Genomic DNA, 17,472 nt, shown 5'->3' on the forward strand with positions numbered 1-17,472 from the left:
TCCACAAGAGATTTTTCTGGCCAGGTTTATTTAAGAGTGTCCATTATAATGGGTTGCATTGTCGAGAGTGCCAGAGGAGAAAGGCAGTTCCTCAGAAACCACCTGGCTGACTCATACCAATTCCACCAGCCAAAATGCCTTTCCAACGTGTTGGGATTGACCTCATCAGGTGATTTCCGTCTGCTAGTGGCAGTAGATGGATTATTGTTTGCACTTATTATCTGACATGCTATGCAATTACAAAAGCCGTGAGAGTATAGAGGATCTATACAAGAGCAAGGTTCTTATAGACAATATTATAGAAATGGAAGAGAATGTAGATGAAGATGAAATGGTAGATATGATACTGCGTGAAGAGTTTGACAGAGCACTGAAAGACCTAAGTTGTAACAAGGCCCCGGGAGTGAACAACATTGCATTAGAACTACTGACAGCCTTGGGTGAGGCAGCCCTAACAAAACTCTACCATATGGTGAGCAAGATGTATGAGACAGGTGAAATACCCTCAGACTGCAAGAAAAATATAATAATGCCAATCCCAAAGAAAGCAGGTGTTAACAGATGTGAAAATTACCAAACTATCTGTTTAATAAGCCACGGCTGCAAAATACTAACACCAATACTTTACAGAAAATGGAAAAATTGGTAGAAGCCGACCTCGAAAAAGATCAGTTTGGATTCTGTAGAAATGTTGGAACATGTGAGGCTATTCTGACCCTACGACTTATCTTAGAAAATAAATTAAGGAAAGGCAAACCTATGTTTCTAACATTTGTAGACTTAGAGAAAGCTTTTGACAATGTTGACTGGACTACTCTCTTTCAAATTCTGAAGGTGGCAGGGGTAAAATTCAGGGAGCGAAAGGGTATTTACAATTTGTACAGAAACCAGATGGCAGTTATAAATAGTTGTGGGACTTGAAAGGGAAGCAGTGGTTGGGCAGGGAGTGAGACAGGGTTGTAGCCTCTCCCCAATGTTATTCAATCTGTACATTGAGCAAGCAGTAAAGGAAACAAAAGAAGGAATTAAAATCCACAGAGAAGAAATAAAAATTTTGAGGTTCGCCTATGACATTGTAATTCTGTCAGAGACAGCGAAGGACCTGGAAGAGCAGCTGAACGGAATGGACATGGTCTTGAAAGGAGGATATTAGATGAACATCAACAAAAGCAAAACGAGAAATGGAATGTAGTCTAATTAAATCAGCTGATGCTGCAGTAATTAGATTAAGAAATGAGATGCTTAAAGTAGTAAATGAGTATTGCTATTTGGGGAGCAAAATAACTGATGATGGTCGAAGTAGAGAGGATGTAAAATCTAGACTGGCATTGGCAAGGAAATCATTTCTGATTAAGAGAAATTTGTTACCATCGAGTATAGATTTAAGTGTCAGGAAGTCGTTTCTGAAAGTATATGTATGGAGTGTAGCCATGTATGGAAGTGAAACATGGACGATAAATAGTTTAGACAAGAAGAGAATAGAAGCTTTTGAAATGTGGTGCTACAGAAGAATGCTGAAGATTAGATGGGTAGATCACATAACTAATGAAGAGGTATTGAATAGAATTGGGGAGAAGAGGAGTTTGTGGCACAACTTGACTAGAAGAAGGGATCGGTTGGTAGGACATGTTCTGACGCATCAAGGGATCACCAATTTAGTACTGGAGGGCAGCGTGGAGGGTAAAAATCGTAGAGGGAGACCAAGAGATGATTACACTAAGCAGATTCAGAAGGATGTAGGCTGCAGTAGTTACTGGGAGATGAAGAAGCTTGCACAGGATAGAGTAGCATGGAGAGCTGCATCAAACCAGTCTCAGGACTGAAGACCACAACAACAACAACAACAACTTTATATTTCTGGTTCCTAGCCTTCCAATGGCAGATGTCAATATTTCTAAAAGTATTGATTAGCTCAGTCAAAATTAATCATTACTTATTGTAGTAAAATTTTCAAGTATTCATCATTTTAAGTTAACATGGTTTCGAGGATACTGAACACATTACTGTAATCAGATTCTTGAAAATTATCTACTGAATAATACATTTTCATGAAATATTGTCTGAACAATGTTTGAACAGATTTGGGCATGTATTACATTTGTATGATGGCCGGGTGCAAGTCTTTCGATTAACGCCACTTCGGTGACTTGCGCGTTGATGGGGTGAAATGATGATGATTGGGACAACACAACACCCAGTCCCTTTGTGGAGAAAATCTCCAACCCAGCCAGGAATCGCACCCAGGCCCTTAGGATTGACATTCTGTCACGCTGACCACTCAGCTACCGGGGGTGGACATTTATATGATGATGTGGATAACTAGATCCAATTGACATTTGAGAGACAGAAAAATATAGTTATTAGTAGGAGTGCATAAGAGCAGATGCAGTGATTCCAGCACCCCTCCATTGAATTAAAAACACACATACACACACACACACGCACACACACACACACACTCACACACACACACACACACATTGAGAAATATCTGACTGCATGATTTAGTGCCAGACAAACAGTTGCATAAACACTTTAAAATAAAATATAGATCAGACACCTGAAATTTTTGTAAATTTAAAATATGTTATTAGAAACTGGTACTTGTCAGCGTCCTTCATTACAAAATTGTTTACAAATTCTTTGCAATTCTTTATATTTGTATATACAAACATTTTTAACCAAACAAATTAATTTTCTATTTTGAAACATTGGACAATATATGACAAACTGTGCTTCACAGTAATCACTCACAGTATTGTCAAGTTTCTGGGGACACGCTCTTTCATTTTGAGTCCAGCCCCCAACTTCCAGTGGTCCAGGTTGTGGAAACTTGCACTTATATTTTGAGTCTTGCTCCCAGATTCCAATGGTCCAGGCTGTGTGTCTTCCTCTCACGCACTTCTATAGGTGACCAGGATTGCAACAGCACTCAGTGTCTGTGCACATGGAAAAAAATGTGGAAAATGCTCTATATTAGCAACACAATAAAATTTACTCTAACCTGAAATAAATTGTATTAATCCCTTTCTAGGTGAAATGTGGATTATAAGCATTTGTAAATTTTTTTATGTAATTATGAATCAATTCATTTAAGGAGATAGAAGCTGTTCCCAGGCATTCAATTCTCTTGAAATAAAAATCAGAATGACTTAAATATCTGAATCTTTACTTAGTTGCTTCCAAAAAACTGACTTTTCTGTTGTTTCTATCTGTCAGAATACCAAATATTTATTTCATTCCTTGAAACAGGTTAATTATCAGTATATTTTTTCTACAAGCATCAGCACTTGAAATCATTTAGAAGGATGCACATACAAGTAATTTTTAACTGCATGACTCAGTTAAGTATTATATTATTCTGAAAATATAATATGTAGCATTATGTATCTGATCACTTGTTAAGCAAGTAGGCTTTCATTCGACTTTTACTTATAGTGCTATAAATTTCATATTTATTTTACTGAAATGTTGTCTGTGATCCTCTAGATGTCTTACTGCAACAACAGCAAACTGCAAAGACAGCATTCCTAACCATCATCACTTCACATTATACTTCTCCTAATCTACATTATTAATCTCCTTATTACAAATTCCTCATTACACTTTATTATTTCATATTCATCACTATAGTTTGTCATTTCATATTTCTCATTATCATTACTTCACATTGTTGCTTCATAATACCATTATTATTTCATTTAACATTTAATCCCTGCTCTGTCTTATACAAAAAATGACGTTTACTAAACGTCATTCCATAGCAACAAAACAACATTATAACAAACCTCTCATTCTCATTACAGACAGACAAAAGCTTTTTAACTGCATTAGATTGCTCCAGATAAGGAGATTATTTTACTTTAAATATTTACTTTTACCCACTCTTGCCTGAAGGGCTATCTCTTGGCAAATATACTGAAAGTCTTAAGGGCAAGATTATATAAATTTTTTAGCCATTTTTACTTTAATCTGAAAGGGAGTATTTGTGATACATTTCTATAAAACTAGCATTTTACTATAGCCATCAGATTTTAATTTTACATTTAATTAAACAAGTAACTTTTAACTTATCCTCAAACATTTATACAAGTGAACCTGGTTCGTTGTATCTCAAGACCTTTTTTCTACTGCTACTAAATACTTCTCTTATTGTATCTTTAACTTTACAAATCGCCATAGCTGAATCCAGAAATGAATAAGACATTTTTTCAAGTAATTTAACTGACATAGCATATGCTTCCACCCTCTTATTAATATATAGAAAAATGTTATTACAGAAATGAACGTTTTTATATATCTTGAATTGAAGATAATAGATTATTACATTTTTCCTTACAATTTATGGATGAGGTAGTTAGAGAAAAGAATGATCTAAGAAAGTAAGAAAAGGATCACCTAGTGCAGGCTGTTCCAGCTCGTGGGCTCCGTTGTGAGCCGTGGAGCGCTCCCTGCTCCAGGGAGCCGTGTCGCTCACTGTGGTCATTCAAGTGGGCCGGCACGTGGCATGGCTGGCTGAAACAGGCGGCAAGGCAAGCGTTTTGATGTGCTAGCTGTGTCTTACAAGATCGACAACCTCATGTGGTGACATGCTACACCAGGAAATACAATCTTCAGGAAATAAATAAGAAACAAATGTCTTACAAGAAATTGCATACTAAATTTATTGGGCCTCTGTAGCTTGAAATTTTCTTTTCATTGCAAGATCGGAAATATCAGGCGTCAAAGTGTTCAACGTGTTAATGTGGAGGATAGCCTTCATTGTTGCATCCTGAAGAAGCGATCGTTCCTTACATTTTACTCTTTTCATTGCTCAGAAAGGCTGCTCACATCAAAACGTAGACCCAAAAATGCACATGATCTGAGCGGCATTGTTGTGAAGCTTGGGAAATGTTTTTTTCTGTAATGAATGATACCATCGTGACAAATCCAACGTGTTGTAGTACCTCTCTTTCAACAAAGTTGCATTTTGCAAATCAATAATCTCCAATTGAAGTGACGATGACAAGTCATCGGTGGAAACTGAAAAAGGAGTGCTGAATGCCTTAAGTTCCATTTCCAAACTAGTGAGGCCTCAGAATCCTGTTTCAGACGACGTGATGAGCTGCTTTAAGTTTCGAAAGTAGTACCTTCAGGTAGTTTTAAAGAAGCAAGACGATTGAAGAGTGTTAAATGTCCATTACTCATCTGCCTCTCAAATAAACGTAAATTTTCCAGGAACACTTTGATCTGGTCGTGGGTGTCAACTATTAGCTGCCCTTTACCCTACAATAACAGATTTAAATTATTCAGATGCTTAGTTATGTCAGCTTGGAACGCCAGGTCTGATATCCATTTTATATCTTTCAGACAATGCATTTCTTCCCCTTTCATTTTGAGAAAAAGGGATATTTCCTCACTAATGGCAAAGAAAACATCAAGAACTTTTCCCTGACTCATCCAACGAACTGTACTGTGGTAAGATATATCCCCATACTCCGCTTCCACAGCTTTCAGGAATCTTTTGACGCTGCACAAAATTCACACACTTTGCGACATCTTTCATTACGCCACCTAGCACTACTGTTTCAGCACACAGTGACTCTTGGTGAATAAAACAATGAAGAGTCAAAATGTCTTTCCCTAATTTGTCCCTGAGTTTATTTTTCAAATGAGAAGAAAAACCTTGGTGTCACCCGATCATTTGTGGTGCAACGTCTGTCGCTACAGAATGGAGCTTATCCCATGGCAAATTCATATTTCCACTGATTCACAAACAGCTTCAAAAATGTCCATTATTTTGTGTAATCGAGTGGTACCACATCCAATAGTTCTTCAGTTACTTGCAGCTCCATGTCGACACCACGCAGAAAGACTGCAAGCTGAGCACAGTCCGATATGTCGGTGCTTTTGTCAAGCGCTAGTGAAAATGGAACAAGGCTCTCCTCCTTTTTCTTGAGCTGTATCTCTAAATCCGCTGCCATGTCCAGGATTCGACGAGACATTGTTTGCTTCAACAGGCAAACCCCTTCAATTGCTTGTACCTCCCTTGGAAACAAACATTCTGCAACTGCTGCCATGCACAATTTTAGGAGTGGTCCCACCGAAAACAGCTTGCCACTCATCGCAATGATGTGAGCGACCATGTAACTTGCTAGAATTCCAGATTCAGTAGTGTTTTCTCTACTCTCATTCACCTGAAAATTATAAACGCATTACAGAACATGAGCGATGTTGCATGTTTTGATACCCTATGTATTACGAAACCGTTTTTAAACTTACGTCTACTGGTATGTCGTTCTTAAGTTTGGCTACCACTTCTCTGCGTGCAACGCCTTCTACCTGACTGTAGTCCTCTGCGTGAAGACGTGTGTAATGTCGTTGTATATTGTACCTCTTCGCAGAATTAAATACTTTGTGACATACAAAACACTGTGGTCGACCATCCCTCACAATGAATAGGAAGGTATCCTCCAATAGAGATACAGAGCTCCCGCGGCTAGTCACAGCTGTCATTGAACACGGATTATTGTGTCAGTTTCGGCTGCATGCGGCCAGGGGGCAGTGGGCTCGCTCTCCCCCTCCACACGGGTTCCGAGCTGCTGCAGTGAGTGCTCCGGAGCGCTCCGGCTCCCTGGAGCTCTGTTGGAACAGCCTGATCTAGTGGGTAGTGTAAAACTTATCACATAATGTGTTCACTACAATTCAGTCAGTCCCCTTTCTATAAATAGATTCACATTTACTCTGATGCAGTGGTCCTCCATCTAGTTTTATAACTCTGGGTGAAATTCTGCTTGTATTATTCAAGTCAGTTGCAAATCCTTGAACATGCCATATCTTACAATGGCAGTTCCCTTGCATACACATTGAAAACTGCTTTAAGCAAATTACATTAAAAATTACTTTCTGCATATTGTCTACTTCATTAACAGTTTAAAAAATTCAGGGCATATCTACTGTTGGTAATTTAACCACAGTTTTGTTTACTTTAGCAACCTTCATCTCTCCAATACGCACACCTGTCATCACAACATTGTTTATATTAGTGTTTATTAACCCTTTAAGTGTTCTGGACATGTTAATGTGCGCGCCTTTGAAACTATCCTTGTGTGCTCTGAACGTGTTTACGTGCACCACCAGTCCTTCTACTGGTACTCTGAACGTGTTTATGCATAGACACATTCAGAGTACCAGGTAGAAGGATTGGTGGTGTGCATAACACATTCAGAGCACACAGAGACAGGTACAAAGGTGTGCATGTTAACCTGTCCAGAGCAGTTAAAGGGTTAACTGCATTTCATTTACCTTATTCCTAATTACATGAGCTCTACATTCAACAGACTCATCAACAAATTCATTTACTATTTACATACATGTCATTTTGGTCTTTCCTTCTATTAGATTCAGTTACTTACAAATCATTTTCATTACTGTTATTGAGAAAAGTGTACATTCCTTTCCAAACTGACACTTATTTGCAATGTCATCAACTTTCTCGTGAAAATAATTCACTACCTGTTTCAACATCATAGAAGGTGTCAATATTTACACTAATATTTTCTGCCATAACCCCAAGATTCTTAATTCCAACATTATCTCTGTGCTTTGTATGGGAAACCATTTCATTATCCTTATTATTAGAACAAATCTGATGTACTTCTGTTAACTCAGACTGACCAGAATCAACAGCATTAACTTCTATCTCCTTATTTCTTTGGTTTCGTCTCTGCTAGACCAAATATGTTGACACCAAGCACCTAATTTTGATCCTAAATTTTTTGCTACCTCTTCTTTTTTTCCATAATTTGCCTACTATTATCATAAGTTTTGTGTATTTTTGCAAACAAATTGTCAATTTCTGACCTCTTTGTATTATTAGCCTCAATGGTAATTTAATGTTCTCAGCCTTATACTGTTCCTGTAACCTGTTATCAAACACACTTTCTTTTACCACTTTGTCACTTATTTTTCCAAGACAGTGAATAACTCTTGTAACACAAACACTTTAATTCTAGCGTGATGGTTGGTTGATATCACTGCCTTGTCACTCCCATCAAAGTCATTCACACTTCTATGACAGGTTGCAGCAGTGATATCTGGATTCAAAGCATGTTCTTTATTGGCTTCTATGTAACAACTACGGCTGCTTCATTGTTGATCTTCTATGGGCTGGAATCATTCTTAATTTTCTGGTTGGTTATCTTTTAATTTAGTGGCTTTCCTGTCACATTCTTCTGTGTTATCTGCACATTTTCCAGTTCACTTTGTCTCTTCTGTTAATATACTGTGCACTGTTATGTTGGCTGTCCTAAAAGCTTTCATCATATTGTGTCAAAATAAATTTTATTTACACTGTCCCCCATCATTATTTTCAATGTCACTGTGCTTATTAACCTGAATGCCACTGTCTGCATATAGTGAACTGCTATCTCTCTCTTTACTAAGTTTGTAATTTCTTTTCACTGTGCCAGAACAGGAACATGTCCTCACATGATGCCATGATGTGGGGTACAATAATGGACATAAACCCCCCTTATTTTAAATACACTTAGACACACATTTATTAAACTTGAGTAAACTTGGATGGTGACTAGTATTCTAACACTTCTATTCATACATTTAAAAAAAAAAACAAAAAAAACTCAGAAACCAAACCAGTGACAGTTCCAGGGTCAACACTTATTATAAAACTCCTCACCTCATAATTAATAGTTTTTAGAAACAAACAGTTGATGACATTTTGTTATTAAAGTCACCATCAATGTTTAGTGTGGCACAGAACAAAACCATTAACATAGTGCTGTCTGGTAAGTAGTCTATGCTCACAACAACCACAGAAGCTCTCACAGATATTTCTCTAAGACATTTTGTTAACAAGGTAAGAAAAGAGTAATTATGCCATATATGACAGCAGACAAACTTTTATATCCTTCGATGTATAACTTCATCCAGCGAAGCTCAGACTTGCACCCAAACATAAATTGTTTACTTTGAAGGCTCCCACTTTACTATATGATAGAAGATACCAACACAGATATGCAAGTGCAATGACTGCAGTATGTGGACATGATACATAGAATGGCTAGCTGCAAACTGAAGATCGTTGGGTGGATTGGGCTATTTAAAGGCGTGTGTATGAATATTTTAGGATTTTGGTAATTACATATTTGTTTATGAAATTGCAGGCTTAAAACTTCACTAGATTAGCTGAGCTGTGTCCACCAGTGACTTGATTTGCATAATAAAGTTAGTTAACAACATAAAAAAGTTTGTAGAACTATTTTGTGTCTACGTGGGGAATTACCAGTTTATGGGTACAAATGCTACATTTGAAATTATGATAAATCAAGCAAATTCATAATTAGTGACTTAACTGATTAATACAGAGTGTTATTTGGTCCAGAGAAATTGGGGTAACAGAAGTATAGTGTCAAACTTGAGAATTAAACAGGTGTAATAGCATAAAAGGCACCAATAATTTTAGGTTTTTCCGAGCTTCAATACTAATTATCAAAGGGTCTCATCCAGATGTGGTTCAATGTAGCTTGAAGCAGAATATTAGCTTATTGAAAAAAGACAGGGCAGGCTCAAATCAGAAGGGGAAAAGAAGAATTCTGCTTCTAGGAAGCAGTCACAGGAGGGGTGTACACGAGCAGCTTCATGAGAAATTAAGTGTAGGTGACAGAAAACTTAGGTCAGCTATATAGGGAATTTGAGAAGAAAGATAAGGTAATTATATGTGGGGGAGCAGCCTGGCTATGAATCCAGGATATACTATTAGGAGTGACCTGAACAAAATAGGAGCAGAACCTGAGCACACAAATGTGGGGTTTGTGGAGGTCTTTCAGTGCAATGATCAGCCTTGGGTAAACACTGCTGTAAGGGATGTTAACACTGAGCTGAACAGAATTCTCCACACTCTAGCAGAGTCTCACATAAGTATTGTTCCAGTTGATGTTTTTGGTATGTGGAGATACACTACACGTGGCCTGCACCTGAATAGGAAAGGGAAAGATAAGTTAGCTTCTGTATTAGCAGATACTGTTATGGGGGCCACAGTTACACAAGGTATAATCCCTGTAGTTAATGGAACCAGGCAGACAGATTTTTTAGGTTAAAGTTAAAGCCCAGAAAGACAACAGTCAAGAAAAATAGAACAAAAGAAGCTTCATGTACAGTAAATAGGGATAAAGCTAACGGTAGTATAGACTTTCTTCATCAAAGTATCAGGGGAATAAAAAATAAAGTAGATGAGCTGTTAGTGCATTTAGATCTTCTCAAAAATAAGAATGTGATTGATTTACTTTGTCTGTCTGAACACCATGTAACTGTGGGGATGGAAAGTGTTGGTATAAATGGGTATAGTTTAGCATCTTAACTTGCAGGTTTAGTGTGGATAAAGGAGTTGCCATTTACACAAAACAAGGGTATAAATACAAAGCTGCAGAAGTAAGCAAATTTTGTGTCGATCAGCACTTTGAAGTTTGTGGATGTGAACTACAGCTAGACAATGTAGTGTTGATATTAGCAGCAGTGCGGACAGGTCTTCCTTAGGAGATTGGGAGCTATTCATGAAAAATTTGACTCCCTATTAAGCTGTCTGGCAGACAAAACGAAGAAATGGTGTGGTGATTTCAATATAAACTTTCTAAGCAATTCTGATATGAAAAGTGAACTAGAAATGTTATTAATGATGTATAACTTAGACTCAGTAATCAATTTCCTTACAAGTATAGCTCAAGATAGTAGCACTCTAATATATAACGTATTTTTACACCAAAAGGATGTAAAACTAACATTTATGCTTTCCCTATGATAACTGAATTATCAGACCATGATACACCGTTGATTAACTTCAAAACCTAAGAGAATGTGCTGTTCAGAAACCATGTAAATGTGTAAGGTTGCTCAACCCAGTATCTATAGAGCACTTCAGAGAAAGTTAAAGAAATGTTAATTAGAGAGAGGTATATAATGAGGCAAATGCTAATGCTGGGCGGACTAGCTGCGCGGTCTAGGGCACTTTGCAACGGTTCGCACGGCTCCTCACGTTGGAGATTTGAGTCCTCCCTAGGGCATAGGTGTGTGTGTTGTCCTTAGCATAAGTTAGATTAAGTAGTGTATAAGCGTAGGGACCGATGACCTCAGCAGTTTGGTCCAATAAGACCTTACCACAAATTTCAAAACTTACAAATGCTTATGATAAAAGCAACATATTTCATGATAAATTTACATCCCTTTTTGAACACTGTTGCCCAAAAATATTATTGAATGTAACACCAAACAATTTTCAAAGAAACTTTGCTGTATTACAGGTATAGAAGCGTTTTCAGAAAGAAAAAGAAAACTGTATGAGACAGCAAGAATTTGTGAAGACCCAGAAGTAATTGTACACTATAAAAATTATTGTAACATACTGGCAAAAGTTGTCAGAAAATCAAGAAATGCATTTGTTAGAGGTGAAATTAACAAGTCGGTAACAAATCGGTATGGAATGTTGTTAGAAGGGAGACAGGAAAAGTAACCACTGGGGTAGGTAGTATTACTATTAAAGAGAATGAGACCATCTTAACCAACCGTACTCAAGTAGCTAATGTATTTGACAACCATTTCTTAAGTGTAGGGGGAAAAATTGGTGGGAATAGTTCAAAAGAAAAAGCCGAGCAGTACATGGAAGAGGCAGTTTTGAGAAACCTTAGTCAGATTATTTTTCACCTAACAACCTCTTGTGAAATAAGGAAAATCATTAAATCTTTGAAAAATAAATGTTCTGGTGGAGTGTATGAAATCTCTAACAAGATATTAAAACAGTGTGGAGAAGTTACAGCTGATGTTCTGAGTCACATATGTAATGCATCACTAATTCAAGATATTTTCCCAGTCTCTGTATAAAAAGGAGACACCACAGATGTCAATAATTACCAGCCAGTATCCTGCTTACAATAGTTTCAAAAATCATTGAGGAAGTAATGGACTCAATAGTGGTTAGCCATATCAACAGTAATGGGATACTTAGTAAATCACAGTTCGGATTTCAAAAATGCTGTTCCACTGAGACTGCTGATGATTCAAGCATCATTATTAATCCAGTAAAAGAAACTCCAATAGAAAATGATACAAATAATTTCTTTGGAAAAGTTATTAATTGGTTTTCTGTGAATGGGCTTGCTCTGAACTTTGAAAAAACACAGTACATCCAATTTTCTGCTGCAAGGAGTACAGTTCCTTCCATAAATATAACACATCAACAGAAGTCAGTAGCCAGGGTATAGCATGCTAAGTTTTTGGGCGTATGTATATATGAATATCCTAAAGTGTTTTCAGAAAGAGAAAGAAAACTATATGAGACAGCAAGAATTAGTAAAGAGACAGAATTAATTGCGCACTGTAAAAATTATTGTAACATACTGGCAAAAGTTGTCAGAAAATCAAGAAATGCATATTTTGGGTTCCTAAAGTGACTCGGTTCAGCAACTTTTGCAAGCATAATAATTGCCAATTTTGAGGATATAGAAATTAGTAAGCTAACATATGAGGGTGGTTGAAAAGTTCTCGTAATCACCATGAGAGGTCAGCGCTAGTGCAACGAGTTGTTCACATTATATTCATTGGACTGTTACTTCTAAACACGTGCCATGTCAGTGCTCTTGGAAGAGAGCTGTGGCAGTGATGGGGCTCTGTTGTTGTTTCTATGTGGTGATTTGCAAGGATGGAAAAAATTGAGATTTGAGCAGTGATTAAGTACTTTGTAAAGAAATGTACGAAAGCAAAGGACATTCATGCCAGTTTCCAGAATGCACCGGGGGCTTTGCTCCTTTGTAGTCAACTGTTGCCACGTGGGCAAATGAATTTAAATTTGACCTGGAGAGCTTAGATGATGATCCACACAGTGGTTGGCCAAGATGTGTCACTACTCCAGAAATCATTGCAAAAGTGCACAAAATGGTCATGGAGGATCACCTGTTGATAGTGCATGAAATTGCTCATGCTTGCTAGATGTCATCTGAAAGGATGTATCACATTTTAACTGAAGAATTGAAGTGAAAAAATTATCTGCAAGATGGGTGCCACGAAACTTTATGCTGGATCAAAAATGAATGAGAACAATGTTTGGACCGTTTTAGGAGAAACTAACAAGATTTTTGCACTGGTTTGTGACCACTGATGAAACTTGGTTGCACTACTATACCCCAGAGACAGACCAACAGTCAAAGCAGTGGAAACATGCTGATTCTCCGTCACCAAAGAAAGCAAAGACAATTCCTTCTACGGGAAAGGTCATGGCATCAGTGTTCTGAGATGCTAAGGTGATTCTGTTTGTAAGTTATCTCCCCATTGGGCAAACAATTACTGGAGAATACTATGATAACCACCTGGACAAATTGCAACAAAAGATACGCAAAAAAAGGCCAGTTTTAGCAAGGAAGAATGTAATCTTTGATCAAGACAATGCGCGCCTGCACACGTGTCGTCATCACAGCAAAATTACATGGACCAATGTATAAATTGTTGCCACACCCACCTTATTCACCTGATATGGCTCCATCAGACTTCCATCTCTTCCCAAAACTGAAAATTTTTCTTGATGGACAAAGATTCACTTCAAATGAAAAATTGATAGCCAGAGTTGACAACTATTTTGCAGGCCTGGAGGAAACTCATTTTTGAGATGTGATCAAGGCACTGAAACATCATTGGACCAAGTGCATTAATCTACAAGGAGACTACATTGAAAAATACAAAAAGTTTGAGTGATGTAAGTACTTTTTTTTCTACTCCGTTCTGATAACTTTTCAAACCACCCTTGTACTTTGCATATTTTCATTCTATGATGTGATACGGAATTATGCTTTGGGATAACTCAGCACTTAGGCAAAAAGGATTACTGCTCAGAAGAAAGTGGTTAGAATAATATGTGTGGCTCGTAGTCGCACATCTTTTAGGCATCTTTTTAAAAGGTTAGGAATTCTTACAACAGCCTTACAGTACAGCTACTGTAATTAAATTTGTTCTCAACAACATGGGCCAGTTTAAAAACAACAGTGACATTCATGATTATATTACCAGAAGAAAGAAAGACTTACACTGTCCTCTGCTTAATCTATCTTTGACATAGAAAGGGGTAAAATATGCTGCTGTAAACTTATCGATAAATTACCAGAAGAAATGATATGTCTGACAGACAGTAGTAGTAATTTCAAAACTAAATTGAGATCATATCTCCTTGACAACTCCTTGTGTACCATAAATGCATTCTTGAATAGCAATAAATAAATCTATAGGTGTAATATATGTATTTCATGCCAGTTAAGAGAATATGGTAGGTAACAAAAATTTCAACCTTTTTTTAAATTTTTTTTAAGAAAAAGAGAAAAAAAGGAAGGCCTTGACTCATCCATTTCTTATGCACTTGACACATTCTACATCATAACGGTTACTGTGAGATTGATCAGTGGAACACTAACTAACTAATGATCGTGTTCTACAATGTTCCTGGGTATGTTGCATGTTCCCACATCTCACCATATGAGGGTACATAATACATCCAGAACATTGTCGAACATGGTCATTTTTGTGCTCTAGGTGTTGCGGTGTGAGCAGGCATAATGTTGCATGAGTGATCTGACCTCCAAATCTCACCAGTCAACATTATTGGGACACTGGTACTCCTTCCCTATGTGTGTCTTTACAGATGTACGCTTGGACCTCACTTCCCTTTTATGGATGACAATGGGGGAACTGCATCAAATTATGCTGGTGGAGCACTCTTGGAATGAAAGAACATTCAGTGAATGAAGTGACCTGCCCATTCCCTCAACTTAAATCCCATTGAGCATATTTTGTGATATGTAGCAGAGACGTATTTTAGCATGTCCACATGCACTAACGACCATCCAGCAATTGTCAATTGCACTTGTGGAGGAATGGAACACTGTACCATATGAACTGCATACCACTTTGTGACCAGCATGAGAGAATATTGCAGAGCATGCATTGTTGGCCATGATGATTCTGATCACGCACCTAATTTAGAACCATGTCGCTTTTTGTCAATTCCAGGGGAACATCATAAATTGCTGTGACTTCAGTGTCATTAGAATCTTTGAATAAAACTGTAATTTCTGTTTGTCTCATTGCTTTTTTTCTTTCAGTTACCTTCTGTACTATACAGTAGCAGTTCTTTCTCTGTGTGCTCCACATTTCATCAAGTTATATTACTTGGCAGTAACACATCATACAAAAATTACTTTCATTCCTAAGTTTTGCACACCAGTGCATATTTGAATCTGTCAGCTACTGATCCAGTTAACTACATATTTATATTAGAACTGCCTTTTAGTTGTTATTAAATTTATCCTCGCCGGCCAGAGTGGCCGAGTGGTTCTAGGCGCTACAGTCTGGAACCGCACGACTGCTAAGGTCGCAGGTTCGAATCCTGCCTCGGGCATTGATGTGTGTGATGTCCTTAGGTTAGTTAGGTTTAAGTAGTTCTAAGTTCTAAGGGACTGATAACCTCAGAAGTTAAATCCCATAGTGCTCAGAGCCTTTTGAGCCAAATTTATCCTCTTCACAGTGTGAAGATGAATGGTCAGAAATTCAGCAAAGATTTGAGAAAGAAGGTCTTGACTTTGAGAACCTTGGGCCTGAAGAAAGGCTGCTCCATGTATGGCGATGGCTTGTGGACGCAGAGAGCAACCTTCGGAGTACCAGACGACAGCTGGACAAGCTCCGTGACTTACGGAGTGAAGAGATGGAGGTAACAGTTTCATTCACCAGTTTGTTTTGATTTCAAAAAACGCTAGTCAAAGCATCTGGGTGTAGGTACCATATTTAAATCATACTGTTTGAATGTTTGTTATTTTGGTGTAAAGAATGTTGAAAGCACATTTAAAATTTTTCAAGTTCATTTATTGTATATGGATTATAATTTTTCCATCACTAACTGTTACATAAAGTGTCACACATTTTGATTTTATGTGTATGCCAAACTTACCTCTTTTTTAGTAGTTTTATGAAAAACAAATTATTATTTTTGTTTATAAAATTTCACTTTCAAATATTTGAACAGGAGATGGAAAACTACATTGGCCACATTAGAGATCTGGCAGAAAAACGTGCAGATCATCTGGAGAATGAAACAATAACATTGCGGTCAAAACTGGAATCGTCCCAAGAGCAAGCTGCTACTCTAGCTTCACTTTTGGAAAAAAGTGGCTTGCAGTGCATTGCAGATGACAGTTTAGGAGAACAGGTATCTTTAATGTTACTGTTACTTTCTGTTATGAAGCAAATGTCTACTGTTTATGATCTATTCAAATCTGAGTCAACCATCACCAGCTTTGATTAGTGATATACAATCTTGTGAAATATTTATGTCCCTACTGCAGGTTTTCCAATCCTGATATTTTGAGATTCCGCTTCAAATTATTTGTCTCCAGATTCCCATAGCGATTAGTGCTGAAGATATCAGACAGTTATACGAGGGCTATTTGGCAGTAAAAAAAACTAGGTACAATGAATACTTTTTATTATATACATTTGATAGAGCAACTGACATAGTACTATTCCACAGAGGTGCCTGAGACTTCAGCCAGTGAGTCACACCCACCTGGAGTTCCGCCTCATCATCAAAGCGCTGCGTTGCAAGCCAGATCTTCATCTTGGGAAATAAGTGGAAGTCGCTTGTTGCAAGATCAGGGCTGTAGGGTGGATGAGGGAAAATTTCCCATTTGAATGAATGAAGGGGAGGTTTACTATCTTTGGCCCGAAAAAATCATGTTCTTTGAGAATTTTTTCTCAGGATGTGTTACAGACATCAATGTCAAATTTGGTCAAAATGGAATTTTTTTGACCAGAAATGTCGAAGAGCAAAGGCGGAAGTGCCGTTGGAACGAAACAAAATTCTGATGTAGACCTCCGCGCATGGTATGTCACAGGTCAGCCGGGGCACCTGAAATCAAAAAATTGAGTTGACGTTAGCAAAGTATATGAGATTCTTTAGGAATTGTACCTCACTTAAGTTATTTGGACCATAGGAAACAAAATGGCGGCCATTTGAAAAAAAAATATAGGGTTTTTGTCATCAATTTTTCGACTTCGTCGGCTAAGTAAAAATTTTTATATTAGATGGATCACAATAAAAGTAGTACAACTCCTAGACAATTTAGTTAGCTTTGTTAGAAACAAAGAATCATGCCAATTGGTTCAGTAGATTTGAAGTTATCAAACAGCGCGATTTTAAAAAAAAAAAAAAAAAAAAAAAAAAAAAAAAAAAAAAAGGCAATTTGAGAAAAACGCGTTTGAAGTTTTGACTACATATAAATGCAATATTATGCAACTTATGTTCATTCTGCTATTCCAGGTCCATAAACTAGTCCTTCCTCTTCCTCATAGAGGGCGTTCTGCTCGATCTGGGCCATCCTGCACTGCTCCAGAGCCGGTCGTACGGCCGGTGACAAGCGGTTTTTGGGCCGCTTGAATCCAGTGGTCGTC

At 37.5% G+C, this 17,472-nt stretch overlaps 1 protein-coding gene across 3 annotated transcripts in view; it reads left to right on the plus strand.

Moving 5' to 3' along the window:
- Positions 1 to 17,472, plus strand: part of LOC126343024 (MAP7 domain-containing protein 1-like) — a 255,278-nt gene that overhangs the window by 49,846 nt on the left and 187,960 nt on the right. For all 3 annotated transcript variants that reach the window (XM_050001905.1, XM_050001907.1, XM_050001906.1), the window contains 2 exons: positions 15,554 to 15,736; positions 16,049 to 16,231. In XM_050001905.1, coding sequence (XP_049857862.1) covers positions 15,554 to 15,736; positions 16,049 to 16,231 — 366 coding nt within the window. The remainder of the gene's footprint in view (positions 1 to 15,553; positions 15,737 to 16,048; positions 16,232 to 17,472) is intronic.

Source organism: Schistocerca gregaria, chromosome 1, assembly GCF_023897955.1.
Source record: "Schistocerca gregaria isolate iqSchGreg1 chromosome 1, iqSchGreg1.2, whole genome shotgun sequence".
NCBI classification, from domain to species: domain Eukaryota; kingdom Metazoa; phylum Arthropoda; class Insecta; order Orthoptera; family Acrididae; genus Schistocerca; species Schistocerca gregaria.